The following is a 17,981-nucleotide window of genomic DNA, read 5'->3' as shown; positions in this document are numbered from 1 at the left end:
TTTGTTTTCACAACCTCATCAATCAGCCTGAACTGTTGGTGTTATCTAAACTTCACATAAAACATACACTGGGTGAAGATTACTCCAGCCTCTGTGAGTTCTCCTTCAGTGCTTAGTCTCACACTGCCAGACCTTCAGTATCTCCACAGCGCTGTGTCAGCGCTGGAGTATGGTCTGGCTACACCTCCTGTCTATTCTGGAATGGGAAAAAAAAAAAAAGCTTTTTTTTTTTGTATTTCTTCAAACCAACCACCCTTAGCTGTGCTAAGCCCCGATAGCTTTATCCCAGCAACATACATTCGTTGAGCCAGACTATACGGTGCCGTATAAGGGTTTTGACCAACGTAGAAACATTTCAATGGACTCACTTGAAATGGAATTAAACATAGCTTCAGCTTTAAAAGTAGACCTTTGTAGACCAATGTTAACCTGTCTTTTCACTTTCTTTTCTGTTAACAGAGAAATCCACCTATGATGCCTCTGGCTCCTCGTCTCTACCAAGCGACCCTGCAGTCACGGCTGCTCATGCTCATCCAATGGCGGAGGAGGTGCCTTTCTCAGTCGTCCATTCAGATGGTGACTCAGAGTCAGAGGGGGGAGCTTTATCAGGGCAGCCTGCTTTTTCTTCTGTCTTAACTGTCATGGCAGGAACTGTGAAACATCCAGTGAGCCTGGATGAAAGTAGAACCTCGCCAACCACCACCGGGGACGAGACCCACACCACCCAATGGCCTTCACATAGTTCCAGCCAGGGCTCAGAGATGTCTTCCTCATCGTCCTCTGCGGGAGATAGGATCCCCCTTGCCAGCTCAGGTCTGACTTCCAGCACTTCTCACCAACACACCACACCACCTCAGGCTGTTACCATGGCATTGACTGTCTCTAGGCCATCACATGTGTCCTTTATGGATGAAAACAGGAATGTCTCATCATCGACAGTATCATCTTCTTCATTGTCTTCGTCAATGTCTTCATCACCTCCATCCACTTCCTTTGTGTTATCATCCATAGTGTCTCTATTTTCTCTATCATCTTCTGCTGGGTGGATAAAAAAAGCTGCTCCATCTCAAAGACAAAGGATTGTGTCCAGCCTGGCCCCTCAGACATTATCACCAGCAGGGTCTCTGGCTTGGACAAACAGTCTAACATTCGCACACTCCGCTACTTATTCAGATGTTGTCCTCCCAGCTGTTACACAGGGACTGCAAAGCACAACAACCAAACCATCGCACTTTTCAAGTAAAACCAGCACTGAAAGGGGCAATGAAGTGACAAAACACTCATTGTACTCATCAGCGGATACAATCTATGGAGTGAGTGGAGCATACATAAGGAGTGCAAGCACAAAAGTGATCAAGACACCAGCAACCAGCACATACACATCATATTCTACTCCTAACCGTGGAGAAAGTCTTTTAAAGATGTTATACAAAACCACTCAAAGCCAGAACCCAGGTATGAACTCTGTATCAGCCAATAATCTTGAAATTAGGCCCTTATTTCCATCCAATCAAGAGAGTCAAGCTGTTCAAAGGCAGCAGGGAGTTTTACAAAACCCCACATCAGCACGGCTGTCTGCCCATCCTAAAGGCTATTCAGTTTCTAGTCATGTCACACAGCAGGTGTTATATCAAACAGGATATGCGGAAAAGACAGAGGTAGATAATCAGATTTTTGTTCACAAAAGCGTTGGAGATACAACCATGTCGCCTCTCAGTTCACATGTTGTAAATCCAACTGTATCACCAGCAATCACTCCAGCAGGTAAAATATCTCTTTCTGAAACTGCATTCACTGAGCTAACACCTATCCACTCTGGCATGGTGTCCTCAGAGCATGCATCTAATACCGGTGATTTACTGATGGCAGCGGGTCACGGCAGCCCCAGAGTCCCTACCATCAATATAAATTACAACCAGCAAGAGATAGCCGGAGCAGACCCCACATTAATTTGCGCTCAAGCTCACCCGAACAACTCACTTTCACTCACAGGGCCGAGGCCAGAGTCAGCCACTGGTTCCATCATCAGTTCGATCACCAGAACGGGAAAAACCTCCTCCACATCAGAGTCAGATTTGCTTAAGTTGCCAAGTAATGGCGACATAAACGTTCAAGAACTTGTTACACAAACAAGGTCTCCCAAGGGCGTCACTCAGGGACCTAGAGGATGGTCAACGGCAACAAATATATTTTCCTCCAACAGTAGAACAATGCCTCTTTCTGGTTCAACAGTGCCAGTTAGTTTAGCAAAGGATATGACCTATAAAACCCCAAACAAAAGTCTTTCACACACCACTCGACCTACATCGTCATTGCCCTCGTTTCTCAGCCACAGCCCAAACAACACTGGCCTGTCTGCAAATAGTGAGGCTAATTTGACAGACCAACCCAAAACCTCATTATCACCCCATACTCCCTCACAAATATCTTTTAAAACAAGATCTTTAATTACATTTCACCACAAGTTTTATACAACATCTGGTGTAATTCCACTCCCCAATAAATCACCCCAGACAGCGTCCTCAGCTGAAATTTCTGCTCATATCATAAAATTTGAGAGAGCTGGTCACAATATACCTTTCAAAGTGGAAACAAACCCAGGGAACAGTAAAACGTCACCAGCCTCGGATGGTCACATGAAGGGCAGCTTCCACAGAAATGCTGCAAAGAGTTCAGTTTCTCCTTTATTGAATGGAAATGAAGAGTCTACTGTAATCGGAGACACTGTGTTTTATAAGAAGGGTGCTCCATTATGGCAGGTCACAACTTATTTTCCATCTTTCATAACTATGAAAGATTTCTTCATGTTTAATAAAGGCTCTGAAGGTTCTGGTAAAGGTAAGTCTCCCACTGAAATTCCTTTTTCTCCAGTAGCTTCTGATGCTGCATTAGAACCTTTAAAAAGACTTTCTCGTAAAGATGATGTGACACACACGGGCCGTTTTGAGCAGTCTTCTCCTTCCACCCGGTCTGAAATCATCCTGACGGCGAGGACTAACTCTACTTCTCGCTCTCAGGAACCAATCACCAGTGTGAGAAGTGATAGATCATTTTTTTATTTAGGAAGACAACAAACCATTCCCTCCACTACTTCCTCTGCTGCAACTACTTCCTCTAGTGATGGACAAAACAGCATTGAACCATTTAGTGCTATTTTCAGCTTTGGCACAAAACTAATGGCACCGTATACAAAGTGGGAAGCCACCAAACGTGTGTCTTTTCAAAGCACTGCTTTTGATTTAGAAAATAGGGCAAATTCTAATTTACAAGCAGATGGCCCGTCGTATGAACATCCAGAGCTGGAGGACGGACAAGAGGGTAATGTGCATATATTGAATTTAACTGAGCCAAGTGTAGTCACCAGTGATCCAAATTCATTTTATCCAACTGTTGGAGAACATCCATCTTTTACACATTTTGAAGGCACATCAGAATATAAACAACAGAAACTGAATGTGTCCCCAGCTAATATCATATCTGCTGTGGGTGTCAATGTACAGCAAGGAGCCACTGTAAACACTGCATGGGGTTCAGATGGTTTTCTGCCCCTCTCTCACACAACTACTGACTCTGCAACATCTTCAAAAGCTTCTCCTCTTGCATTGGTGTATAAAAGCAAGCTCAGCCCCCCTCTGCCAGATGTTAACTCTCTTCAATATGCATTTGATGCTGCTGTCACACTTTCAAACCTCAATTTCTCTGACACTGATAATATCAATAGTACAACTGATTTGACACGGAGGGGGTTGACCCTTCTTACAGAGCTGGGGCCATCATCTTCAGTCCATTCATCATCATTAACATCTTCAGAGACTTCACCACAATCATTACATATGAAACCCCCCACCTCAGTGTCTTATAAAGTGTCATCGACATCATTGTCTTCATCAACGTTATATTCAGCGGGTAAGATATTGTCAATCAAACCAACCATGAACCCAGGCACTGCATCTTCCTCTGTGTCTGTAAAAGCCACATTTCCATCCTCATCACCAAGTCTGACTTTATCAATAGATCTCGATCCCTCAGCGGAAGTGACTGAGACCTTTTTTGTCCTTACAGAGGCGGGGACGGATGATTTAACCGCTGGAACATCCAGAGCAGTTGCGCACACTATCCCCAAAGAAAAAGCAGCCAGTCTAGCCCCCTCTCAATCAGACAGAATTACCCTTTCTGCTGGGCCCACTGAGAGGACATCTCAGGGATCACCTCTGCCCCCTCAACAGGACATCCCAACAGACTCTGTCCACCTTACCACCACAACTGTAACTAAGTTAATAACTAAACACCCCACCACTAACATGTCTTCCCCAAGAGTCACCACCGGAACCACACAGTTTGTCACCACTACCACACCACATCCTGCACCCGTGACCAGGAGAACGACCACCACCACAACCGCCAGGACCCAGACCAGCAGGAGAACGTTCACACCACCTGTCCCCAGAATGAGCCCTCCCAGGGGGGCCACCACAATCTTAACTTCTCCTTTTACCACCACCACAGAGGCTCCACCACAGCAGTGCAACATCACAGAGAGATTGTGGGTGAAGACAGGTAAACAATGCTTTTGCCACAGTCTTAGAGAAATAATGAAGTTGTAAAATCGTATTATTTGTGTATGTATTTGTTTCTCCTTATTTTTGTCTCTCTGTCTCAATATCTCTCTTAGTTGTTTCCATCTATGTGAGAAGAAACAGACTGGACAGCATTCAGAGGCAGAACCTGCGAAGGGGGCTAAGTCAGGGTCTTCGTAAAGCCCTGAATGATACCTTTGCCCAAGCACAGGTCAGAAAATGTGCTGTTAATCACTCATTTTATTCCTTTGACGCAGTTTAAATAAGTATAAATTTGAGTTGTTAATTGACAGCTATTTTTTTATAGGCCCAAACTGTTGCTCGGTTATGGCTGAATAATCAAGCACTAGTGAACAGTGAACGGTTCCTAATTGAGCCCTCACCAGAAATATGGAGGTTTATTAGCGTGGAGTGAATTAGACACTTATACCAAGGACCCTCATGTAGGCTATGTGAGAAGAGATGAGGATTATTATAGAAATTAGGTTGAGTGAATGTGTCCCTGAAGGCAGTGGGTGATGTCACATATTTGAGTAACTGTACCAACACTAATACAAGAAGTAGATTCGGGCTGTAGCAGTGCTATAGATGAGAACTGTTGCTCCAATTCCCTCGTATTTATTAACAACCAGAGAGAATATATCTACACTTCATCAAAAGGCAATTTTACCACAGTGTTGGACACACCAGATTATGGTGTAACAAAAACTCAGGAGGAAAACCAACCTTAGCATTTCCCCTGCACTAATGAGACAAATAGATCCAGTGTGCACACAATGATCTTCGTGTCTGTGGATTAGCTCTTTGTGGAACCAATCATGGTTCCCACTGTGCCAAATCCATTCTTTCTCTCTAATAAGCCTCTAAAACCGCTGCTCAATTTGACTTTGTATCAGGAGCACCTCTTGGCTATGAGAAGCTACGCTAAAATACAGTCAGTGAGAAGTAGAAATGTGTGACTCTGATGAAGATGTAACTCTACATCGAAACGTTAGTCACTGTTTTAAAGTAAGTAATAAAACCATCAAGTAAGAAGACATCTGTGTTGCACCGGCTATTTTTTGTTACTTTATACCGTTTTTGTCCTGCCTTGGTTGCACCGGATTGTTGTGGTCTGCAGAAGCGCAGAGAACTTTCTCTTTTTTAAGTAGAAATGTGTGTTTGAGTCTATATAGTTTGTGCTTGTGTGTAAAACAGAGAGATAAAGACTTCCTATGGGAACGATTTTAGGTAGTTGGTAAAATGTTGAACATGGGAAAATAAATCAATGGCTAGAATTAAATTAGGTTGTAAAAAACAGTTGGCAGGGGAAATAGATGAAGCAGCAATGGGATTCCTTCCCTACAAAAAATGTTTCTCTCATCCTGGTCTCCAGTAGTTTGGACTGCCTTTATCTGTGTGTGTTTCTTTGTGTTTCTGTGTGTGTGTGTGTGTGTGTGTGTGTGTGTGTGTGTGTGTGTGTGTGTGTGTGTGTGTGTGTGTGCGCGCGTGCGTGTGTGTGTGTGTGTGTGTGTGTGTGTTGCATATCTGCAATCCGGTGATGTGTCTTGGCGTGTTGTGTTTCTCAAAGGGGAAGTATCAAATGATTGAGAGTGAGGCCTGTGTATGCGTCCAGCCCATGTGAAGGTCAATGCTCTCACATGTTCACCCTCTCTCTCTCTGTAGTCTCTGAAGGTGTCTTGCTTCAGTGCACTTCTGTCACCCATTTGAACATTGCTTGGGTTCCTTTAAGTAGCACTGCTCTCTCATCCAATGGGAAGCAAGCTGTTGGCAAGGGAAATTGCTTTTGTGTTTAATTATAGGTTATAAATGGTTGGGAGGAGAGCGATGTGTCGCACTTATGCTAAAAAGATGATGAGAAATAGACTAAATTAATTGAGTCACAAGGCTAAAACCACTTGCACATTTAAAGAATATATAAAAGTAAAGTATTTTTGTGTCTTGTACTTAGTGCTCTTCACTAACTTGAAACTTTTAAAAAACTGACTAGATCCGTTGGGTTAATCTGTTGGCAGTCTTTCACACTCTTTGAGATAGAGTTAGTGGGTGTGTTACCGATCTTTCGTTTGCTGGAAATGCAATCTCTTAATAACACCTTCACATGGGTGAAGCGGGAGAGGATGAAGTGATAATAAAGGGCTCTTTTCACAGAGCTTGTAACAAGGCTGAATTGTGAGGAGGTAGAGTGGTGAGTCTCAACTACAGAGAGGATAGGCTCTCAGCGTTTTGGCCAGTGGATCTCCTTGTCAGCACAGGCTTTCAGATGGGTTTAGATAACCTGATTGACCTCTCCTACACACACACACACACACACACACACACACACACACACACACACACACACACACACACCTAATTTCTATCATCATTCCCTTTCCGGTTTCCGTTTATGTAGAGTTCACCAAAAAGTCAAACTCTTACTGATAAACACGTGCATTTGTACGTGTCATTGCACGCAGTTACGAAACACACACATTTCACCTGTGTTTCTGTGAGAATGAGAACACAGTGATACCTGGCCTCTTGTGTTAGAAGTAAAGGAACATAAGCCTTTTTGTCCCAAACTAACTATTTAGCAGTCTCTCCCATGTCTCGCTCATCTTTACTCTCTTCTCTCTCTCCACTTCAGTCCCTCCTGGTTCTCTCCCCACATATCTGTATTCCATAATCACTCTCTCTCTCTTCTGTTGCTTTCATTAGCAAGTAGTCGGAATACACATTTTAAGTGCTCCGTCAATCCAATACAGTTCTATATCCTGTCATTCAGCTAATGTGACTGAGTGACACTACCCGCTGATCCTGCCTAAAGGACCACATCACCAATAGGTTTTTGCCGACTAACTACAAATATTTTACATCACGGTCCATTCTTTCAAAGAATGCATACGATTTTGGATTGATTTATAAGCTTCTATGCAGTGGATGGTTTCTTTTCTTTTATTTCATCAGCATGGGAAACTTGCTTCCGATAGGCCTTTTTCACAGCAGCCATTTTGACTTGTCACAGTAGAAAAAGCCCTAATAACATTACAATGACTGTTCTGTTTAAGTGTGACTGTGACATGTCAAAATGTCTTCCTTGAAATGGGCCTATTTGTAAAGAACTTTCAAATCAGTCAATGCTTTTGACCCATTGACTGTAAAATAAATTAATATTAACAGTCTATCTTTTGACCACACAATAGTGGCTTTGACAATGGAAGTAGAGTAAAGAAGGTTTGTCTCTGTTTACTGTCATAGATAACCTGTATTTGGCAAATTTCTGCAAGTCTGAAAGTGATTTTCATACTGTATTAAAGTAGATAAAACCCAGTGGCTATCTGAAAGATAGAAAATCGCTCTCGAACCTTGTGGTAGTATTTGGAAAATGGTTGGCAGTATGATAGATACCACAAGACGCAATGTGTCAACCGTCATCAAGTTTTTTTGTCGTTTATCACTTTAATATCTGTGGTTGTATTATGGGTAATGATGCAAATCAAGCTGCAATGCTGCGAATTACAGCTTTATGGGAACAATGGGTATATACGACTTTTGCATCAAGTTCCACAGTAGACCTTGTCAGGAGGATGCAATCTAGGACTTAATTTTTTTAAAATCTTAGTCTTTTATATTCTTTGGTTTTTTATGGATTATACTGTAGTTTTAAGACGTGCATATCTATGATTTTATTCTGTGAGTATTTATTTCCTATGTTTTGCTAATGATCATTAGTTGATTAGAATGGGAGCACTGTAATTCATTTATCGTTATTTCACCTTCAAATGGTTTCTCAAGTGTGTTTAAAAAAAAAAAGTACTTTATCTCGATAAATATATCTCAATATATTTTAATGTTGTGATTTAAGCTGTAAGTGGTAGAACATTTGATTAAAGAATAACTTAACTTTTAGCCCCAGTGGTTTAACTTCTCACCTTGCTGTAGTGATGTACAAGTGTACTCCAAAGCCTGTGACATCACTGATGGGTGTGGTTACTGGGACAGTTATCACACTTCTGACCACACCTGAACATAGTTATTAGTGATGCTGAAGTTACTCTTTAACATTGTCCACTTGGGTATAAGCATTGTGCAATTATTGGGCAATAATTCTAGTAATTCTCTTTTCTATGTTACCCCCTCAGGTGGAGACAGTATTTGGTTCTCCCAACATGACAGTGGCTTATCACGTGACTGGAGGGGACATGGTTTACTCTCCCTCTGTAGTGCTGGAAGGCTTGGACTCCTATGGCCGTGATAAGCTGATTTCAGACCTGCGACAGTACCTCCCCATGGTAACAGCCCTGCCCCTCCCAGTTGCATTATGGAGATCCAGCCCAGCCACAGGCTTCCAGCTGAAAACAGGTCAGCTAGTGTTCAGTCAGGATAAAAGACAAAAATAAGTCAGAGATCAGCTTGAGACTTACTGTTATTTATCCGTATTGTAATCGAGCACTGGAGCAATTTCAGGGGAAACTAGGTTTGAGGACTAATAAAATAAAATAAATCTTGTGATCCCACATCAGACAAGGAAATGACAATATTGCATGTCTATTCAGTATTTAGGTAAATAAGCCCTGAAATAATCATATTGTCAGCGTTCCCAATATATACACTGCCAGAGATTGCAAAACACAGTGTTGTGGCATCCTGACAAAGTCTTAAAAAAATGCCATTAATCGTTTTGCCAGTGTTTTGTGAGCTCATTTTGTTTTTATGAATCCAGTGCTGCAGTTTGTGGGAGCAGGTGATGATCCTCGGTCCTGTCGGTTCTCTCAAATGATGGAGCAGAGGCTTGAGAAGGTGTTTTCTGAAGCACAGGCCAAAGTGCTCAACACCAACAACAGACTCTCTGTTCAGGTACCAGTTGTGTAGCACCGTGTATGAGGTACTTATTGTTTCAGTGGTAATGTTATGATTTGTAACATAAGGCCAGAGTTGAAACGTGTGCAGTGGTGTTCATTGTACTTAAATGGATCAAAACAGTCTGAGGTCTGACTTTGATAGAGATCTGATGTCGCCTTTTTTTTTGGACAATGGCATGTATACAGAACCATTCAGCAACCCAAACAGAAGTTAAGCTAGATACAAGAGTTTGCTTAATAGGATGTCATCAGAATATTTTTAACTCTACCAGTTTTGTCCCCTGTTACACATCAATATTACATTATGTAGTTTCGGTGATTTGACAAAGTCAAACAGATGCAAACTGTGTGCAATTTGTGCAAAATTGTCCCCTTCAGGCTTTGCCTTTTAAACAAGAGCAGCTTCTGAGATGCAAATTAATTGTGTTTAGGGAAGCAATGTTTGTATAATTTTAATGAGCTGCCTCATTAAAGTGCAACCTATATTAAAGCTAATACTCCAATATTGTTGCACTCTTTCATGCTTTGCCAATTTCCCAGCCTTTGTGTTTCTTGATAATTTTCATATTTGTTGATCCAAGACAGCAATTGATTTTTTTAAATGTTTGTCATCTCTACTGTCTATTTGTTGAACAAGATTTGTACTAATCTTTAAGATTTGCACATTAAAGTAATGTAATCCTAAACGTTTTATGTGGTTATACCTTTGTTTTTCTGTGCCCTCTTCTGACTCTGAGCCTCTACTCTTCCTGTTTTTTTGTCCTCCCAGATGCTGAGTGTCTCCCAGGCTGCAGGCTCTCCTGCTGTGTCATTGGTCTACACTGTGAGGAATGGGACTTATTTCCTTAATGGCACCACTGCCTCAAACCTCCTTGGTCAGCTGTCAGCTGAGCTGGTGGGATACTTCCTCTTCTATCCACCACTTATGATTGCTGAGCGTAAGTTACAATTTGCACTCAAAAAAATGTCTGTTAGTGAGGAGTCATTTAACAGCCATACAAGAAGAGACACCAGCAGTAGTTCTTGTGTTCTCTTGGCTATGATTTCTTCTCCAAATACAAATTAGATTCAAGAAAAAAAACTGCTGTGCTTATACTAGTTTTTTCATTGTGTTGAAGCCCATACAAGGTTCAATATAATCTTTTCAGGCTGTGTCTCACAAAGCATGTTGATCTCATATCTTCAGTTTTAGACCTTTGGACAAAGGAACTGCTATATCGATTGCCTATATTAGTAGTAATCAAGACTGGATCCAACCTTAGAAACTGCAGTGGATTTAATGTAGTGAAAGTGGTTGTTGTCTGAGCATTGTTTTGCATTCATATGGACCGGACTATCTCAGAAGATCTATCTAGGCAATCCTGCCAAGCCTGACTGACGTCCAGTTTCTCAGTAATTGGATGTTCGTGACTGTTCTGCTGCTTTCACGATCACAGTTGTTTTTTAATGATTGAGTCACTTAAAGATAGTTGATGCAAGGACACAACTAAGCCTGTGCCTTTCATCTCAGCCTCCTTTCAGGGCATACACAGGCAAGCGATCCAACTTTGTTACAGTTGTGCTCAGAGAAAAACAAATGAAGAGTGACAGGGAATCAACAGTAGTCTAAACAGCAATCTTAGTAGAGTCCCAATATGTTGCCTGCTTCCAGTGTCATATGTAAACTGCTCAATAGAGAAAGATCTGGCAGATGAAGAACTCTGAGATACAAATTAGACATCACTTTTATGGTACTTTATTGATCCCTGAAGGAGAGATTCAGTGTTTTTCCTGACCTCGTTCACAGTAAATTCAGAATATAGGTTCAGCAAAAGAACTAGGAACCTGCAGCCGATATAGGCATTTAAGCGTCTTTTACTCACACAGTTTCACCCGCGTGTATACCGTGACCCAAAGTGGATGTTTGAACTTTAAGTCTATTTTCTTCCCTTTTTCGCTTCTATTTACAATGATTGTGTACTGAGTACTAAGCGCTGCCAAAACTCGGATAACCTACACTCACTACTGTGCCTAAACGCATCCTGTGTAGACAATGACAGTGGACTGAGCTGCTGCTCACACTATTCCTTCTGTGTAGACAGTGTTGCAGGTTATGTTTGCATAAAGGGGCCTCAGCGACTTGCATAATGTAATCCCTGTTTTATCAAGCTCAAGGAGGTCTGGTGAAAATCTATATAAAGACACATTGGGTCAAGCAGACTTGGAAATTCAGAGCCAGCCACTGGATTAGAAATTGCACCTCTGGTTAGGTTTCTGTTCTAGCAGAAATACGTCTTGCTAGCTTAATTGTAATGGTTTCTAACCAGCTGCAGTGCTTGAATTTCTCCAGACTTTGGTCCGTTTGACAAGACAGACCATAGACTATGCAAGATCATGCTTAGGATCACAGCAATCGACGCTTGAGCCAGGAATAAGGCCAGGAGCTTTTCTCTATAACCATCTAGCTAAGCCCAATCTTGAAAGTTTTTTCCAATTTTTTTTTTTTACTTTACTTTTATCCTTTGCTGAGCCCAGTGGGTAAATGGGCTACATATTTCATTACATTTATTTATTTATGAAGAAAATGCACATTTCTCAATTTCTCATTTCTGTAATGTCTTTTTACAGAATGTCAAAAAATTGTTAATTTTAAACTGCTGTTCAAAAAAGTTCATGTTCAGTCAAGACTTGACTATGTTAGATAATATCTGTCTATCTGGAAAGGCACACTGTTTCCCAATTCAGGGGCTATATGTCCTTTGTGGGATGTGAATCTACTTCTTTCCTCAATGAATTTGCAGGCGTGCAATGAATTTGCTCTTTCTTCAAAGACAAAATTCAGAAAATTAGACAAACAGACAAAACTTCAGTCTTAGTATTACTTGATCTTAGTGCTGCATTTGACACGGTCGACCATAACATATTACTAGACCGATTGGAAAACTGGGTTGGCCTTTCTGGCTCAGTACTACACTGGTTTGAATCCTACTTAAAGAATAGGGATTTCTTTGTATCTATAGGTAATTATGCATCTGAGCATAGAAATATGACGTGCGGAGTTCCCCAAGGCTCCGTTCTGGGGCCTCTTCTGTTTAACATCTACATGCTTCCACTGGCTCAGATTATGGAAAACAACAAAATAAGTTACCATAGTTATGCGGACGACACACAATTTTACATAACCTTATCGCCTGGGGACTATAGTCCAATACAAAAACTGACTAAGTGCATTGAACAAATTAACGACTGGATGTGCCAGAACTTTCTTAAATTAAATGAAGAAAAAACTGAGGTGGTTGTTTTTGGAGCAAAAGAGGAACGATTAAAAGTCAGGATTTGGAAAAACTTGCTTTTATCTTCAGTAGACTTGACTACTGTAACGGCGTCTTTACAGATCTCCCTAAAAAATCAATCAGACTGATTCAGAACGCTGCTGCTCGAGTCCTCACTAAGACCAAGAAAGTGGATCACATCACTCCAGTTCTGAAGTCTTTACACTGGCTTCCAGTGCCTCAAAGAATTGATTTCAAAATACTTTTGCTGGTTTATAAATCACTAAACGGTTTAGGGCCAAAATACATTTCTGATCTGCTAGTAAACTATGAACCACCTAGACTTTTCAGGTTGTCTGGGTCAGGTCTGCTTTCTGTCCCCAGAGTCAGAACTAAACAGGGAGAAGCAGCGTTCAGTTTTTATGCTCCACATATCTGGAACAAACTCCCAGAAAACTGTAGGTCCGCCGCAACTCTCAGTTCTTTCATTTTCAAAAAAAAGGTCTTCAGCCTTGTTGACTTTCTTTAAATTGTTCATTTCTTATACTGAAGTTGCATTGTTGAAACTGTATGACAATCTATATAAGCATATAAAGAGAATTCAAAAGTAAGACTGGCAAGGATTGCGGGTGGATTACAGTCAGGTCCATAAATATTGGGACATCGACACAATTCTAATCTTTTTGGCTCTATACACTATACTATATGTGTATAGAGCAAAGACTTATACATTGTCCCATACGAGCAGCCTAAAATCTTGTATTTTATCTGCTTTTATATTTTTTACTGTTTTTAACTGCTATTTGATGTTTAATTTCTTATACTGCACTGTAACTTTTATTCTTGTGTTTATCTATTTTTTATTTTTTATTGTTTTTATGTAAAGCACTTTGAATTGCCCTGTTGCTGAAATGTGCTATACAAATAAAGCTGCCTTGCCTCAATTAGATGTCTAACTGCACAGAGACCAAAATAAATGGTGTGTTAGTGCGCTATAACACCCTGTGACCTGGTGTTAGAGATAAATGGATGTCCAGGCTACTTACAAAAACAGACTGTGGAGTTTTTTGCCAGGCCTCCATTATTTACCTCATGTGGCTTTGTCATTGGTCCCGATGTGATGTATTTATAAGGGACTGATGACCAACTGAACCAAATACCTGGTAAATAAGACATGGCCATGTAATATTTCCCCACTTCACAAGCTGATGCGGCCGCTCCAATGCTCTTTTACACAGTTGACACACCTGCAATGGATTATGGGTTACTGAGGGCCACAGAAGATACAGCTATAAGATATAAAATTTGGTGGTTGTTTCCTCTGAAACAAAACAATTCCGGGGATGCTTTTGAATCCAGTCTTCGAGGGATGCAGCTCTTGGATTGGCATACAGCGTATCAGTGTAACTGAGGGCAGATAGCAGTTTTGGTTTGCACACAGTTAAAATCAAGATGAATAGGATTTCTGCTAGCGAGCATTACATTAAACTCATTTCGTGTTGTGATTGAATTAAGTGAAAAAGTGAAAGTGAAGTTACCCACGGGCAGGATGATTCAGTTGGGGAGTAGAGAAAGAGAGGGAGGCAGCAACAGAGGCAACTCTATACCAAGACGGGACTCTAAGAGAGCATAAACTGACACAGAGAAAAATCCAGGAAGACAGGAAATAAAAAAAAAGAAAGAGAGAGTGTGTGACAGTGATTTTGCTCTTTGTTTGTTTCTTTGAAGCCTTGCCACTGTAGTGATATTACACTGTTCGCAGGAGGTGTGAGCATATGCTGGCAGTGGCTGCCTCCTCACTTCAAAGGCAATTATGGCAGTAAATAATTAACAGTGGGGGATTTTCATACCACCTTGGGCTCTGCTCTGACAGAAAAGGCCCGGAATCTCACACCACCGAGTACTCCGTCGTTCCTGTGGCGCTTGTGTAGGCTGGCCGGCTGCGCTCAGTATTTTTTTACTCCCCCTCTGCACTTCAGTAATTTCTCTCAGGTGGAATATGAGTGGAGATGTTTGCAAAATGTCTCTTTTTACAAGATAACAATGATTGAAAACTATAACCCAAGCGCTGATGCAAAAAATAGCTTTCTGTCTGTGAACTGAAATTTTTTTTCCCCCTTCTTGGAATGACTTATAGATGCTGTACAAATGTATCCCCCAGGCTCTCATCACGCAACAGCAGAGTCTCCTCGCCAACTAATATTTCACGATTCAAACTTATAGACAATGTTGGACAAATTTTGCTGACAGCCCCGCAGCTCTATCCATTAACAATGCTAAAGCCCTTACTGTCCCTCTCACCCTGCTCCCTCCCCACCTCTCTCCTCTCCGCTGTCATGCCTGAGTGTACATTTCTGTAGCGAACCAGCTTTCACAGGCCAGTGATACAGCATTCCCCCAAACGCTGCACCAGCCTCCAGCACAAGAGCCCAATCAGGCAGGAAATAGATGTAAAAGAAAACAGAGACAACCAGAGCTCAGGCAGCTGAAAGCTCTCCTTGCTTCTGTATTTGTCTGACATGCAGTGGTAATGACAATTTAAACTGAGATTTCAACCATACAAAACTGTTTCCCTTCTCCACAAGACATTTCAGAGGGTTTCATACATTTGGCCCATGTTAATAAGCACTGCTGCCTCATATAACAAATGTCTGGCTAGCAAGACCACCAATTGTGGCAATGATAACAGTTGCAGCAGTGAAAATCAAATGATTGTTCTTGATGATTTTTGGTGCATGTTTTAAGATTGAAGACTGGTTGTGCTGACTGATAGAAAGGCTGCAGCTCTTCATCATGTCTTTTTGTGTTCAATTACACTTTGTTACAATCGTTCGCTACAGTAAAAATCAAACAATTGCATTTGACTATTGAGTGTAAACTTCTCTACACAAAATAAGTCAGAAGTAGAAGAAGTAAAACAGTTTTGTGAAGATTGATGAGTACATTGAAAGTTTTAAGTCATGAGGATTAATGATTGACACTGATAAGGGGAAATTATTATCTTTTTATGTCCTTGCAGCACTAGAGTATCACAATCTCAACACCTCCATTGCTACCAGAGACTTCTGGGTTATTACTGGTAAGTAGCTATATAATTGTTTAAAAAAAATGTTTTTTTTTAACTACATATTAATATATACACCTTATTGTGTGTAATGGACTTTACTATCTGCTCATGAATCTCCAATAGTAAACATTGTTTCTTATCTTTCTTTACTACTTCATAACACAAAAACACCTTAACAGGATATATGTGAAAGAAATGTACCTTTACAATTGTGAATTTCATACAGGGTGCTATTTATGGAAGCTTAAACACATCTTAATCTAAATCTAAAATGTCACCTTTCACTTGAGCAGTGAGATGCACATGACTCCTGGATTGTTTATTGTTTAGTATTTCCTCTGTTGGCTTTATGAATGGCTACATGTACCCAGCCACATACATTTCACAGTGTTCAAGGGCACCCACACTGCTATAGTATACTGTATAATGGATGGGCCTTTCAGATCAGCCTGTGTGGCTCTTAACCCTGTACTTACTGCGATGAGAGGCTGAGTCAGTTCAAGGCCATCCCGTATATAATGGATTTTACTCACACTGAGCAAGATGTATAACCAGGATTATTGCTTTTCAACTGTTGATAAAACTGAATAGATTAAAGCTGCATGAGGTGATGTTTGACCATTAGGGGACAGGAAGACAAGCTTCCAGAAAGCACAGGCCGGATTTGTCGTTAGCTTATCAAGTTATCAAGTTATAGCTAATAATAACTTGCCAACCTACATATTCATCAGACACAGAGCAACATGAGCTTCCCATAAGGCCCTTACAGCCTATTGTAGTGCGACTGGGTTGGATGGCCCAGTTATTGTCAACAGTGTAATTGTGCTTTTACAGTAAATAAGGGAACATACTGTACTATGTGTCAAAGTGTGTTTTTGTCTAACACATGCACATTTATAATTTTGCCTCTTTATTCTTCACGCGACTCTCTTCCCTCCCCAGCAATTTATTTTCTCTTTTAACAACCATCTGGCCATCCTCTTTCTTTCTTCTACATTTCTAGTGATCCAGGACGTGGATAACGCCAGCCTGGAGGGACAGTACCAAAGCTTTGCCAGTCTAATGGAGCAGCGGCTGGCAGAGCTGTTTGTGTTGGCAGGGCAGCAGGGCACTCGTTTCAGACGAGCCACTGCTGTAGGCAGCTTCACTGTCCAGGTAAGAAACTGGCACGGCAGCCCACGGGGAATGCCAAGTCAAATTTTTACTGGAAGAACAAATGCTTAACGATGCTCAGGGTTAAAGAGCGTAAACAGTAAATCATCATTCTTATTCTGATGTATTGCCTCAACACCCTGGCTTGTTAGTCCGAAGTCTAATGAACGCGTTAATCCAATAGTTTTGTTGGCTTATTTCTTACAGTATAAATATTTCATGAGATGTACACTTTGATGAACACGCTTGCATGATTACTTGTGGTCAGCCCTTTATAATTAGGGAGGTTCGCAGCTCATCATCTGCAAATTGTATTCAAAACAAGACAAAACAAGAGGTTGAATGTTTTACTAAGCTTTTACTCTCTTCTGTCCATGTAGTTTTTCCTCTCATGAGACTCCACGCTTAAATGCATGGTTTTACTTTTGTTTTCCTTTCTGAAATGTAAGCCGCTTCATAACCACAGAACCAGCCATTCATTAACAGTTGATATTGACTTCTTTTCTAATCAGATGGTGAGTATCCGTAGGGTGTCAGGGTCGAAGAATCCGGCAGAGATGACCTACTACGTTCAGCACAATGGCATTCCTTTATCGGGCACGTCAGCTGCCAAGGTCCTGAACACAGTGGATTCTCAGACCATGGCGCTCACCCTGGGCTACTTTGTCCAGCTGCAAGCAGAGCGTAAGCACAGCATCCTTCTAGCATTTGGCAAATAGACAAAAACAATGACAAACAGACAGACATACAAACCAAAACGCATGACTTTGGTGCTGGTTTGAGGGGAGTAAAAGAAAAGGTTGAGAAAGCTCTTTGCTCTCTAATCTCTCTGAAATGCTCCCGGCGGGACAGTGTTTGTTTGGGCTGCTAAGAGAAGGGTTGATGGGGGGAGAGTGTGAGACAGAGCTGGTCAGGAGAGAGGGAGAGAAAGAGAGAGGGCATGCTGCATTCTCTTATAGATTGTTGCCTATAATTGCTGAATCAGGCACACCGTATATCAGGTTGAGCTGTATGCCACGTGGGTGTGACGGATGCTTTAGCAGGAAAAGTGGGCTGTGTATTATACTACCAATGGACTAACTGTTATCAT

At 41.3% G+C, this 17,981-nt stretch overlaps 1 protein-coding gene across 1 annotated transcript in view; it reads left to right on the top strand.

The window, feature by feature from the left end:
• The first annotated feature begins 466 nt into the window (after positions 1 to 466).
• Positions 467 to 17,981, top strand: part of kiaa1549lb (KIAA1549-like b) — a 34,501-nt gene continuing 16,986 nt past the window's right edge. The window contains exons 1-9 of the mRNA XM_078250316.1: positions 467 to 1,455; positions 4,063 to 4,557; positions 4,673 to 4,788; positions 8,702 to 8,921; positions 9,283 to 9,416; positions 10,191 to 10,359; positions 15,692 to 15,751; positions 16,743 to 16,894; positions 17,404 to 17,575. Coding sequence (XP_078106442.1) covers positions 537 to 1,455; positions 4,063 to 4,557; positions 4,673 to 4,788; positions 8,702 to 8,921; positions 9,283 to 9,416; positions 10,191 to 10,359; positions 15,692 to 15,751; positions 16,743 to 16,894; positions 17,404 to 17,575 — 2,437 coding nt within the window. The 5' untranslated portion in view covers positions 467 to 536. The remainder of the gene's footprint in view (positions 1,456 to 4,062; positions 4,558 to 4,672; positions 4,789 to 8,701; positions 8,922 to 9,282; positions 9,417 to 10,190; positions 10,360 to 15,691; positions 15,752 to 16,742; positions 16,895 to 17,403; positions 17,576 to 17,981) is intronic.

The sequence above is a fragment of the Sander vitreus genome, chromosome 1 (genome assembly GCF_031162955.1).
Source record: "Sander vitreus isolate 19-12246 chromosome 1, sanVit1, whole genome shotgun sequence".
Lineage (NCBI taxonomy): Eukaryota > Metazoa > Chordata > Actinopteri > Perciformes > Percidae > Sander > Sander vitreus.
This window is presented reverse-complemented; position numbering and strand designations above follow the sequence as displayed.